The sequence below is a fragment of the Mercenaria mercenaria genome, chromosome 5 (genome assembly GCF_021730395.1).
Source record: "Mercenaria mercenaria strain notata chromosome 5, MADL_Memer_1, whole genome shotgun sequence".
Classification (NCBI taxonomy): Eukaryota; Metazoa; Mollusca; class Bivalvia; order Venerida; family Veneridae; genus Mercenaria; species Mercenaria mercenaria.
This window is the reverse complement of record NC_069365.1, coordinates 10,903,692-10,916,800: the sequence shown is the minus strand read 5'-3', so window position 1 is coordinate 10,916,800 and position 13,109 is coordinate 10,903,692. Positions and strand designations below refer to the sequence as shown.

The 13,109-nt window shown below is 35.1% G+C and overlaps 1 protein-coding gene across 4 annotated transcripts in view; it reads left to right on the top strand.

Annotated features, from left to right (window-relative positions):
- Nucleotides 1–244: 244 nt before the first annotated feature.
- Nucleotides 245–13,109, top strand: part of LOC123556443 (multiple epidermal growth factor-like domains protein 10) — a 30,662-nt gene continuing 17,797 nt past the window's right edge. Inside the window, exons 1-10 of one of the 4 annotated variants that reach the window (XM_053542663.1) lie at nucleotides 246–443; nucleotides 3,346–3,498; nucleotides 3,851–4,069; nucleotides 4,423–4,623; nucleotides 7,197–7,451; nucleotides 7,625–7,825; nucleotides 8,684–8,827; nucleotides 9,418–9,555; nucleotides 10,518–10,655; nucleotides 12,668–12,805. In XM_053542663.1, coding sequence (XP_053398638.1) covers nucleotides 380–443; nucleotides 3,346–3,498; nucleotides 3,851–4,069; nucleotides 4,423–4,623; nucleotides 7,197–7,451; nucleotides 7,625–7,825; nucleotides 8,684–8,827; nucleotides 9,418–9,555; nucleotides 10,518–10,655; nucleotides 12,668–12,805 — 1,651 coding nt within the window. In that variant the 5' untranslated portion in view covers nucleotides 246–379. Of the gene's footprint in view, nucleotides 444–3,345; nucleotides 3,499–3,850; nucleotides 4,090–4,422; nucleotides 4,624–7,196; nucleotides 7,452–7,624; nucleotides 7,826–8,683; nucleotides 8,828–9,417; nucleotides 9,556–10,517; nucleotides 10,656–12,667; nucleotides 12,806–13,109 lie in introns of those variants that run through there. The other 3 variants (XM_053542662.1, XM_053542664.1, XM_045347179.2) reach the window with 3 other exon arrangements.

Here is a 13,109-nt window from a genome sequence, read left to right as displayed (position 1 = left end):
ACGCTGGCCAGAAAGATGATGCCGATGATAGATACAAATCGTTCACTATAAATTTTGAATAACACTTGATAACTTATTTAATTAGTGATTACCAAAATGTAGATCTATTTGAGTTTTGTTAAACACGTCTCAGGTAGAGCACCTATATACTAATTGTATAGTAAATGCATATCAATTATAAAAATGTACATTGATTATACGTGTACTTAGCCCATCCTTTTATTTTCTTTCCTCATTCATATACACAGCTTCATCTTGATGAGTTATAGTTCATTTGAAAACGGATCTTATCTGAAGCGTGGCCCTTGACTTCCGGAAACACTTTTAGAACAAACAATTAAGTTTTCATTTTCATTGTCAATTTTATGAGCACAGCATTATGGAAAATATTCAATTTGTTAGATTTTTAACTTTCATATATTGGATACAAAGAATCATTTGCCGTAAGTAGAACTTTATATTCCATTAATTTAATAACAGTGTAAACTCGATAATTTGGTTTTATGAACAAACAATCAGCTAGTATCGTAATGATAAAAAAGGCAATGTCAGTCAAAGTGAACCCTTAATCGTAATTCCTTAGGCACTCTAAGGTTGCGAAACTGACTGGAATGATCTAATAGCATGTCATACATATATACTTCATTTTGAAAGAAGTTATCTTCCTTTGATAATACTAGTTCATTTGAATCAATTATTGATAAATATATATATTACTAAAACGACACCTTACACATTTGGGATATCTTTTCTCTCTCTCATAAACCCCAAAAATGCGGGTAGTGAGAAACTTCCCGTTGGAATATGTATTGCCATATGATTTGCGCAAGTTAACCCAATAAAAGTAAAAACAAGTTCAAAAGTTGTTGCAAGACGCAATAAAAGGACACCTCGTGCTAAACAAAGCAGTGTTTGTAGTACCGATAGTAAAGGAGGTGATATCTTTGGTGTAGACCCTAGGCAAACAAACAGTTTCATAGGCGTGACACTCATAGTTTGAAAGGAAAAACCAATATGGGTGTTTAGACTACCAATTGGCATAGTTTAACATTGAACTACAATACCATACAAAAGTAAAATTAAAAACGTAAACAACGTTCTTGGTTAAATAACAAAATTATATGGAAAAAAATACTTAGAATAGATGTCAAGATTTGATATTTTATTCATGTATTTGTGAAAATTACAATTTCAGTTTTCAAATGTTAAACTATAAAGGCATTAAAACGTTAAGAATTATAAGTGTTTATGAAATAAACCCGAAAAGACGATAAGTAACTCTAAAACGACATTTATAGAAATAAAAATTTCGTAAAATACCAAGAACGTAAATATCTTCTAGAAATAACTGTATAGATATATGTATCACCTTTTCTATCACTCGAAGAAATGAACACTCAAAAAAGAACGGCTCGGACAATTCACACCTTCAAGCACGTCTGGTTTTTGTCATTTGTATTATTAGAAAATATATATATAAAGTCTTGTTATGAAATTTTGTTGGCAGATAAAGTCAGTATGTCTTAAATCACGAATTGGTTATTACAAAACGTGCAGATTGGTTATTAGCGAGAAACATTTGCGCAGCTTCTGCCAATATCAATACGCAAATTATGCAAACGGTAATTATTGCAACACACAGAACAAAATAGTTGATACGCTTACATTCAAAACAATATTGATGAGCCATCTGTATGTGCTTTAAAAATGCACAATCACATGTTTTAGTGCTTATGGATCAAAACTATTTCTTTCTGGCGCATTCATCAAACTGAAAGGGAAAGGAATTATCCAAGGGATGTCCGACAAAAATGTTTTCTTTCCTGCTCTTTGATTTCTTTTCTGTCTTATGAGAGTCATTTTTTCTCGTTTGTGTTTTTCTAGTCAGATATTGAATGAAATTTGAAATTATGCAATCGAAAGGACAAAATCGTCATTTACGACATACTTTGTAGTGACAAAAGGCCATCATAAATACTCTGTGAGATTAATTGTTGAGAAGGAAGTAAACCGTTTTAAAACTAAGGAGAAAATTAACATTCTTCCTGCTTTTTAAACAATATCTAACAGTTATTTTCACCCACTTAACTATTGTTTCACTGTCACATGGTATTACATATTTTGTGCCAAACTTGATGGAAATTTTCACTCAAGATGTAGGCATATTTTTCAAGGTTGTTTAGTTATTGCAAACTTCTTACATAACTTCATAACGTTAAATGACTATTTTTGACAACGACTTAGAGCTGGAATAACTCGTTAAACTCAATACCGTTATATTCATGTTGTTTTCAATGAGGATGAGATATCTTGAAATACTACTCATAATATTTTATACAATTTACGTAGCTCTACACACTTAAATTAATTTTATTCACTGTTAGTTAATATATGCTTATTGTCATAAATATTGCAATCTAAAGGGGGTGTAATATTTTATGTACATGTGAAGATATGGGCAATATCATAAATATCAAGCAGAGTGGTTGTATTATCACATGTACATGTAATCCACTCGCTTATAAGACGTTGAAATGCAAAAGGAATAAAATAACTGGTATACACTTTATGGTTGTATAGAGCTATTTTCTGATATTTTATTCGCTAATCTGTCTTCTTTATTATATTAAGAAAGTAGATAAACATGTAAAATAGTACAATAAAGTGTTGTATATTGAAATGTAATGTAAATATATTGTGCCATATAAACGGGCCTTAAACGTGGTTCCAAATGAAAAAAGTAGATAAATCTCTACACTTACGGAAATCACAACTGGTCATATTGTTAAAAGTTAGCATAAGAGAAAAGTAATAAAGTATCTATTTGTCATTAATTTCAGTAAGGCTTACAACTAGATGCAATCCCCTATACCCAGAAGTTTCACTGCGGTTCTAAACTATATTCACTATATGAATGAACAAATCGCAAATTTAAAAACAAATGTTTTCATTTTATTTCCTAATTGTGATTGTATAACTCTGCCACTGCATTTATATTATTAAAATAGAAAAAGTGGAAACTATACAGGTCGCTCAGCACGACAAAAACGAAAATGTTGCAGGCTTGGTTTGAGCCTGTTCATGACCGGTAGAGGAGATGCATGCTACATTATTAAAGGCACAACATTAATTTAACGGCGGATATGGAAATTCTGTGACACTGATCCCTCAAGCATGCACACTGTATTTAATACAGTACAAAAAGGGTAATACAAATGTCAAAATTATAAGCGTTGATGGATCCGACAATTTTTTCCCGGTGAGAAAAGGAAAATATGGTAACATTACTTTTAGCAAGAGGTTTGCCTGAAAAAGCATTTGAATATGTATTATTATTTTACATAGAATGTCCAAATACAGTGCATCCTGGAATCAAGGGTTTCGGACCAAACTGTAAATATAGATGTAACTGTAAAGACAATGTACAGTGTAACGTTGTAACGGGCGAGTGTCCTGATGGTTGTTTGTTCGGATGGATGGGACCAGGATGCCAATACCGTTCGTATAAAATTATTGCATGTCGCAAAAATTACCTAGTTAGCTTTAGAGTGTTGTTTTTCTGACATTACATTATGATAAAACCAAATATTTAGTATCTAGCCATTGAATAAAGTAACCATAGAATCACACGTTATACAAATACATTATAAGTAAGTAGTTAAATGAGAGAATCACAGGTAATAGTATCGCATTACACCTTATAAAGTACATTAATTTTCAATTACATTGATAATTTGTTCTAAAATGTAGTACTTGTACAGTTTACACTGAGTGATTCGTTTCTCCAATGTTTGAAAACTATCGATATCAGGAAATACTTGTGTCATAAAGAAAAAATAAATTATTTTAGGGAATCTTGTAACTACATCCAATGGTACTAAACAGAACTATAGAGAGCAAGACAAAGCCCGATGGGCAAAAAAAGCAATAGATGGAGATGTGAACACATGCAGCAGTACAGGCTATAATAAAGAACCAGGAAACCCAACACAACAATTTTGGCGTCTTAAATTATCGACTAAGTTTTATATAGTTGGATTAGTCATCAAGATTCGGGACTCAGATAAAGGTTATATATAAATCAAATCAGTAAGTTAAAGCCTGGAAATTAAATATAATATAAGAAGCATATGGAATATATATGGAAGCATAGACCGCAGCCAAGTGAAATTATTTTGACTGAGTTTGATGATAAATAGAATAAACAAACTACTGTCTTTTCGTATCGGCAGATATGGGCTGAAGAGGATCGGTAATAACTTGTCCATATTGTCATATCATGTCGTTTTCATATTTCTTTATTGTGGAAACAGCATGCTTTCATTTGACTATGTGAATATCATAAAGCGATATATACTGCTTGGACCAAAACGGAGCAAACTATTGACATTTGATCGCTAATTATATGCCTTTCCATTGTAGCAAATTTTCAAGGATTTTCTGTAGAAATAAAAAACACTACCAATAACTATGAGGTCTGCTATCAACACGGAGCCGGTACAGAAGGAGAAAGTGTTATGAATGTGAATTGTGTGAAACCAATTATTGGCAAGATAGTGAAAATCAAACTTAAAGAAAATATGCCATCGCCTTTAGTTCTGTGTGAAGTGGAGCTATTTGGAGGTATGATTTTATATGATTTAGTAATGATCTGGGAAAACATGTACAATATAAAATTCAAAGACAAATAGAGAATGCATTCCAAAGGTCGTGATATTTTACTAACATATCCTTAGACACAATATGCCAGGAAGGAGAAAGTTCTGTCTTACCGGAAGTTCAACAACGTTCTGACAAACATTGCCAATGTTGGCTCATATTAAATTTCGTTTTCGTTCCTATTGTCTTGACGCCAGTAATAAACTATGTTGTAATAATGTGACGTCATGCATATGTTTAGGGGCTTGAATAAAAAACCTCGGATTTGATTATTTTACAAACAGTAACTTTGTCACATTAAAATGCTGTTATGCAATGCTTTTCTGTTGGGATGTGAATTGTAACAGGCTGTAATGTAGTTTTACAGAGATGTGCGTAATGTTTGCGTAGTTAGAATCGAGATAATAAATATGTTCCATTATTTTGTTGTCCAAATATTAGTTTTGCGTATGCCATCCACATATCCATTAATTCATCTCGAAAAGTTTCTTTAAAATGTCTTTTATTCAGTTATTAGCTGGCAAGTAGAACAGTTTCGTGTAAATCACAGAATAAAATGCCTGTTAGTGCCCACTACTGCCATCCACATATTCATTTATGTTGACTAGATATATTGCTTTTATCATTTAGTCACTTATTTCATGATAATTATATATTTTCAGCAAACATTTTTCTAAAAATAGACACTGTTTCGTCCTTCCCAACCTCATTGGACGATAGGTTTAATTCGCTGATTCAAATCGCCTGCTCCTCACCAATGTGGATTCGAAACATCGCTTGTTGGTGTATGTGTGCGTGCGACGGGGGTGGCGGGGGTTGAAGAATCCAACTTTTCCACTTGCCTGGTAATAACTGCATATGTGACATGTTTTAGAGAAAACTGTCTACATAAATAAGTGATTATGTGGTTGGCAGAAATATGCCACCATGATTACGCATACACATTGCATATATTTCATTCACTGAAGAAATATTTATAATTTCGTCATTCACGGTTGTATATTTGTTCATTTAGGAATAAAACACGGGACTGTTCACGCGAAAAAAATACGGCTACGTTAACTTATTAATATACCTCGTAAATATTTCGAAATAAGTTGAACGCCACGACCATTTTCTGAGATCATAACAAGACAAACGAAAATAATGTCAATGATTTATGTCTGCAACATTGATGCAGTACAAAAGTGTTTATCGTCGTTTCGTAAAAAACAAAGACAAGTATCAAACAGGGAATGTCACGCACCAAAAACGCAGCCTCCCCAAAACGAAACCCACAGCACGCAAACGTGCACACCACAAACGCACACACACACACGCACGCAAACACAAACACATGCGCGCGCACAAACACACACAAAGCCAACACATGAGGACAAAACGAACGAACGAACAAACAAAGGAACACAGTGGGGCACCGCCTTGGAACGGTCAGTGGCAAAAACACCACTGGGGAGCTTAAACCGGTTTATGGTGCGCACCCAACCTCACTCTTACGTAAAAATATTACTACATTTGTCATACATTAACACTCGTAAAAAGTGCGTCGTAAATTTAAATATTTTATATATTTTAGGTAATCGAAACGAAACATTTTTGACTGGCTTCAATACCATATTACAATTTAGTATATTATTATAAAAAGGTAATAAAAAGCTTTAATTTTGTATCACTTTTGCAAAAATAGGCCAATTGAAGCATTTTTTTTCCTCGTTTTGCAATTATTGCTGCGGTGTGCAATTTATTTCAAAATATTACAGGGATACTTATTAAATTAAGGCAGCTGTACTTTCAGCTTAAGTTTTTATTACACTACTTAGGTCCAAGCTCAACGAACAACATCAGCACACTAACATATATTAATCCTGGATGAACATTTCTCAAACAACAATTGTGTCTTATATTAATAGTTTAACTTTTTACTATTCACAGTGTTTTAGTTTAAGGTAATTTTACATGTTAAGATCAAACTTATTAATGAGGTACGGTTTGGTAATAAAAGTCTATGGGCCAATCGCAATTTTGTTGACATTTGTGCACACAGAAACAATTCTACGATTTAGGTTTTAATGAAGCTTCTCACAATTGTAAACTGTCTGATTATCTTTCATTCGGTTAAATGAAATACATAGGTCTGTGTGCTTATTTTTCATTTGCTCATGATAAAAGATATCTGCAACCTTCAAGCTGATTTTATGACTAGTTTTGGATTTTTAACGAGTAAATATTTGTTGTCATATATTCAGTCTTTAGAAAGATAGGAACACTGTTGTTGTTTTATCAGTTAACACAAAGTTTATCATTTGTTCGTGATTTGGGAAATAAAGTATTAATAATGTTAATACTGTCGGCTGTATACGTAGCGTCACTACAATATTTTTTACGATATAGCAGTACCTATTCACTAGAAGTCAAATGAGATAGGAAGAAAAGAGATGCCTCCAAAAGTTCCTTTCAGAGGCCTACATTCACTCCATTTATTTTGTGAAACAATTTTACTTTAACTTTTATGGTGACATTTAGAAATTTTATTACAGGTCGCCTGGTTTCGTTCAATAGGCTTACTTCAATAGAAACCGTCCTAACATATAATGGAATATGGAAAGCTTCGTATGCCGTAGACGGAAGGCCAATGCTGTCTCCCAGTGAATCTCAGAATAGTGAGCCGAAGAGAACTTGCAGTGCAACAATGGATTATACTTCTGAACCAGCAAAGTGGTGGAATGTACATTTAGATACTTTTTATGACATCCAAGGAATCAGATTCTTTGGTCGATTAGATCATGGAACAAGTAAGTGAAAGGTAAATTGTTTTATTGATGAATGAAATAAATGAAAACGGTTGCTTTCAATGCAATAAGTTATCATCCACGTATAATTTGTAATTTATACAATAAGTGATCTGCAAAGTATTACAATTTAATTTCGTTTTCACACAATATGATATACATGTATAATTTTTCAGGTCAGTATAATTCGTACAAAGTACTGGTCGGAAATAATAGCTCTCAAACAAAACTTATATTCACTGACAATGGGTCTGAAGACAAAAAACAAGGTTATAACCCTAAATCAAGAAACTTTACGGGACCGTTCCTTGGTAGCACTGTACGGGTTGAAAGATCTGCCAAGATTCTGGTTATTTGTGAATTTGAAGTATTTGCAGGTATAAATCATAGTTCATTAAAATACAGATACGGGACGCAAACCCGCTAATCAGCGGGGCACGGGGCAAAAAGTCGAAATTTTAGAACTCAAATGGCCGGTTCTCGGGGGCGAAAAGTCGAGATTTAAGAGACATATTGGTAGGATCGCAGAGCGAAAAGACGCTTACAAGCGTTCTGTATACGTTGACCCCGTCATTTGAGTGTTATAATCTCGACTTTTCGCCCTGCGTCGCCGCTGTTTAGCGGGATTTCGTGTCACGTGTTTGCTGTTTAGCGGGTGTTCGCCAAGCGCTATTTAAACCTCTTAAATATCGTGTTTTGTCTGGCGGGTTCGCGTGGCGAAAAGACGATATTGCACTAATAGCCACTATAAAGCAATTGTTCTATGGCAAATTAATAACAACTTCCTTGAATGTCATAAAAATATACTTTTTGTTGGATTTAATGTCGCACCGACACATGATAGGTCATATGGCGACTTACCAGCTTTAATGGTGGAGGAAGACCCCAGGTGTCCCTCCGTGCATTATTTCATCAAGAGCGGGCACCTGGGTAGAACCACCGACCTTCCGTAAGCCAGCTGGATGGCTTCCTCACATGAAGAATTGAACGCCCCGAGTGAGGCTTGAACCCACATCGATGAGGGGCAAGTGATTTGAAGTCAGCGACCTTAACCACTCGGCCACGGAGACCCCATAAAAATATAGAAACGTTTACAAAGATCGTTAATTTACACATGGCTAATAGCAAAGAAAACAACTTGAGCAAGAGGAAGATGAAAGATAAAATCCTGAACAACCTGAGACGTATGATTATTTTTATTATTAAATGTATTAATTTCAATACTGCGCAAACAGAATGCCCTCTTGGAAGATGTGGTTGGGAGTGTAACGAAACCTGTCAGTGCAGAAGTCAGACAACTGGACAACACAAGATTGAGGGCATGTGTCCGTATGGATGTAGCGGAAGATGGAGTGGACAAAACGGAAAGTGTAATATTGGTAAAAATTCTTACGTTTATCTCAATATAAATGGACGGATAGCTCAGTGGTTTGCACACTGGCCTTCCAATCCTGAGGTCGGTGGTTCGATCCCCGGCAGCTACTCGGGAATTTTCAGAAACGCTTTTCAGTGTTTCCCACCCAACTAGAGGTGTACTGGTCAGGAACCCAGGCAATCCTTGCGTATATCAGTGCTTATACACTGGGCACGTTAAAGAACCAGGCTGTCTATTCGCAACGAGCTAGGCTAAGTTCGCCGGACAAGCCTGTATCTGATTTCTGATCTCTCTGTCGTGGGGGCTTTGTCTCACTATACCCCAATGGTCAGATCGCTCTGTGTCTGTACTAGTAGAGGATGAATTATGCGCCCTGTGTGGCTGCATTTGAACTATGTAAAGCGCCTTTGAACGTGAAATTGATCATGAAAAGGGCGCTATATAAATCTGGTATAATAATAATAATAATAATAATAATTAATAATATTCCAGCCGCACTGGTTAAACGTACACAATTATTCTTCTATACGATTGGATTGTTTTTATGAGGTTTAACGATCGAGCTGCATTTTGATGTATTTATGGTGTTTCCAGAATGTTCCGATAAGACATGGGGACCATATTGTAATCAAACATGCGGTCACTGCAAGAACAACCATCTATGCAGTGTATCTAATGGCAATTGTCCAGATTCTTGTAAACCTGGATTTATTCCTCCTTTATGTCTGTATGGTAAGTGTAACTTTGTGTATCATGTATGCGCATTTGCAAACAATTACATATAAAAGGCTGAGTTCTGAGTCAAAGTCAAAACAATTTTAACTCCTTTGAGCAAGCAGTGCTAATGTTAAGTTTTTATGATAGTTGAATATCTGTCTGTCCATCATCCTTTGTCTGCAAATTCTTTGAAAATATGTTGAAAATGGCGTTAATCTCAAAACAAAATGCTATACTATACTATTCTGTACTGTGCTGTGCTGTGCTTTGCCGTGCAGTGTCGTGCCGTGCCGTGCCGCACTTTACCATACTGTAATGTACTTACTGTTATGTACTGTACTGTGCCGTATCGTACTCTACTCTACTCTATTCTGCTCTGCTCTGCTCTGCTCTGCACTGCACTACACTACACTGCACTGCACTGCACTACACTACACTACACTACACTACACTACACGGCACTACACTTATACTGTTTTTGGCTATGCTGTGTTGCGCAGTACGTAACTATGCTGTACTGTTCTGTGCATGTGCATGTGCATATGAATATCCTATCCTTTCCTTTCCTTCCCTTTTCTTTCCTTTCCTATTCTATATACTACACACTATTCACCATACACTATATTTTACACTTTACAGGCGTTACACCACACCACACCACACCATGCTACACTATACTTTATCATATGATACCAAATTTATATAGCGCCTTTTTCATGATAAACACGTTCAAAATGTTAAACTCAGGTGAGAAATCAAGGGCTGTGACTGTCATAGCCCTCATGTTTTTTATCGAAATTATATCAAACAGCCTTTAACATGCTATCCAAATCCAAATTTGTTATTTTTAGACATCTCAGATTTAACTTAGTCTGGAAGTAGTCAGGAGCCCTTAGTGTTTCTATATTAAAATTGATATTTCTTTTCTAATTTTGTCAGTATGATATCATTTTCATTGAAAACATGCATTCTTACAGAATGTAATGATGGGAATTTTGGACAAGACTGCAATTTTAAATGTGGACAATGTCAGCATGATGCTGCGTGTAACAAAGAAAACGGCAGATGTGTTTCTGGATGCAAGCCTGGATACAAATTGCCATTTTGTATTCAAAGTGAGCTGTTTTGATACGCACTTTTATACAGTTATTGACTAGAGACCCATATATCCATATTACACATATATTGAATGACTTGCCGGTCAAAAGTCAAAATTATTGCCCGAGGTCCGTAGTACCGTGGGCAATAGTATTGACTATTTGCTGTCAGGTCATTCAATATGTGCTTTTTTACATGACGTCAGAAATAAATTTTTAAGAAATAATATATCTCATCCAGTGATTTGTCGTTGAATAAATCATTGTTTGTGTTCAGATGCGAAGGAATTACATCACGAGGGCACAGCCCGAGTGATATAATAATACGCATCTGAACGACAAACAATGATTTATTCAAGAGCAAATCACTAAATGAGATATATTATTCCGATTCTAACACGTCACCAAGGATTCTTAAGTACATTCTTGACAACATTCATTAAATATTTGCCCGTTTTTGATCGGTTTCTTTTCCAGCGCGCCGCTATGCCGTTTGACGCCATGACGTAATAATTGTGACGTCAGCACAGTGATTTGTTGTATAATAATTCTTTGTTTTCTGCCTTCTTTGTTTAGTAGGAAAATGAATCGGATCGTGTTATGTATCATCTATTTTTTAAGTTTTAACTTTATTCCGACAAAAATTAGTAATGAACTATAACCCAGTCAAAAGCACAAACTATAGACCGGCGATTTATATTAGATATTCATAGACAAAGTCATTTGCCTCGACTATTTTCCGTGAGGTCAAAAGTGAATACCAGCCCACTAGTCAATAATTGTTTAATTATATGACACTATTATCCATTTATATTCAAACTCATCAATAAAAAATAATAATTATATTTGATCATTGACATTTCATATTCTGTGCCTTACTAGATTATCTTGAGTTCAGCAAAATAATAAAGGCAAGAATTGTTTTGATCATTATGTTGATGATTGCGAAGAATGCTGGAGGCAACAAACAATATCGACGATGACGACTAATGATTAAGAATGCCAAGAAAAACGAATTATAACCAACAATTAGGAAAACCGCTGACGAAACAAAAATGAAGATTATAAATGCCGACGATAAAAACTGCCGACAATGAGAAAAGCTGACGACGAATAATGCCGATGACAAAAACTGCTGACGACGAAAATTGCCAACGAGGAAGAATGCTGACCATAGAAAAAATAACAAGAACGCCGACGACTAAACATGTCGACGAAGAAAATGCCGACGACGAAGAATGATTCCTACATGGATCCGCGTTCAAGTAGCGTTGACAGAACATGGTACCAGCTCATGTTCATGAATAAAAATGTCACTGTAATCACATAATGAGATACAATAGGGGAAATAGGAAATATAAAATGTATTTTATTTCTCCGATCGTGCTCTGAACTTATGAGATGCCATTTATTAACAAGTCATGTAAAATAACTCCAAGGGTGGATATAACAACTTTTTAAAAAAATCTTGATTAGTTTTTAATCTTACGTAAAAACGATTTTGATAGGGTATTTTATATCGTTTATTGTAAATTTTAACCATTTTGACATCGATATCTGAGAAAATGATTTATTTTGACTTCGAGCATTGAGTGATTAGGATATTTTTAGCATAAACGCAACACTTTGATGTAAAATGTAAAATTTCTAAAAATAGTTTTTTTTTCGAAATGTGATTTTGTCCGAAATTCATAACGGGAAAATACCTTTTTCACATGAAATAGCATTATTAAACATATTTGTAAATTTCAAAGATATCCTAATACCACCAACTGAGACCTTTATAACTGAAAATAGTTTATGCGTGGGTATTGCAAGCATAAAGCCGCAACTCACTAAACACTGTTACGAATTAGTTTGATCAAACAGTAGTCAGAGTGACCGAACTGCGGTAAGACAGCTGTTTGCAAACTTGGACATGCGTCGCGCTATATTTAGTAAGAAAAGTTAATAATATAAAGAAACTGCACAATGTAATCATAATGCATGTACATCATACATTGCTAAGGGGTAATGCATATATCTTCTAGCATGTGATCCAGGATGGTACGGCGCTAAATGTTCTACACAATGTGGAAGCTGTAAACATGGTGAAACTTGTAACAATACGAATGGTGAATGTACTAGTGGATGTAGTCCAGGATGGTTAACTTCAATGTGCAATAAATGTAAGTGTGTGTGTGTTCTGGTTTAATGTCTTTTTCAACAATTTTTCAGTCATATAAACGACGGTGTCTACTTATAGCAGTGAGCACTATGCCCAACTTTATAGTGCTGCCTCACTGTAATATCACGCCGTAGACACGTGGCATGATACCCCACCCAGTCACATTATACTGAAACCGGGCTGACCAGTCTTAGCACTATCCTCTTAATGCTGAGCGCCAAGCGAGGAAGCTGCTAGTACCATTTTTAAACGTCTTTGGTATGACGCGGCCGGGTATCGAACCCACGACCTCCCGCTCGAAGCGG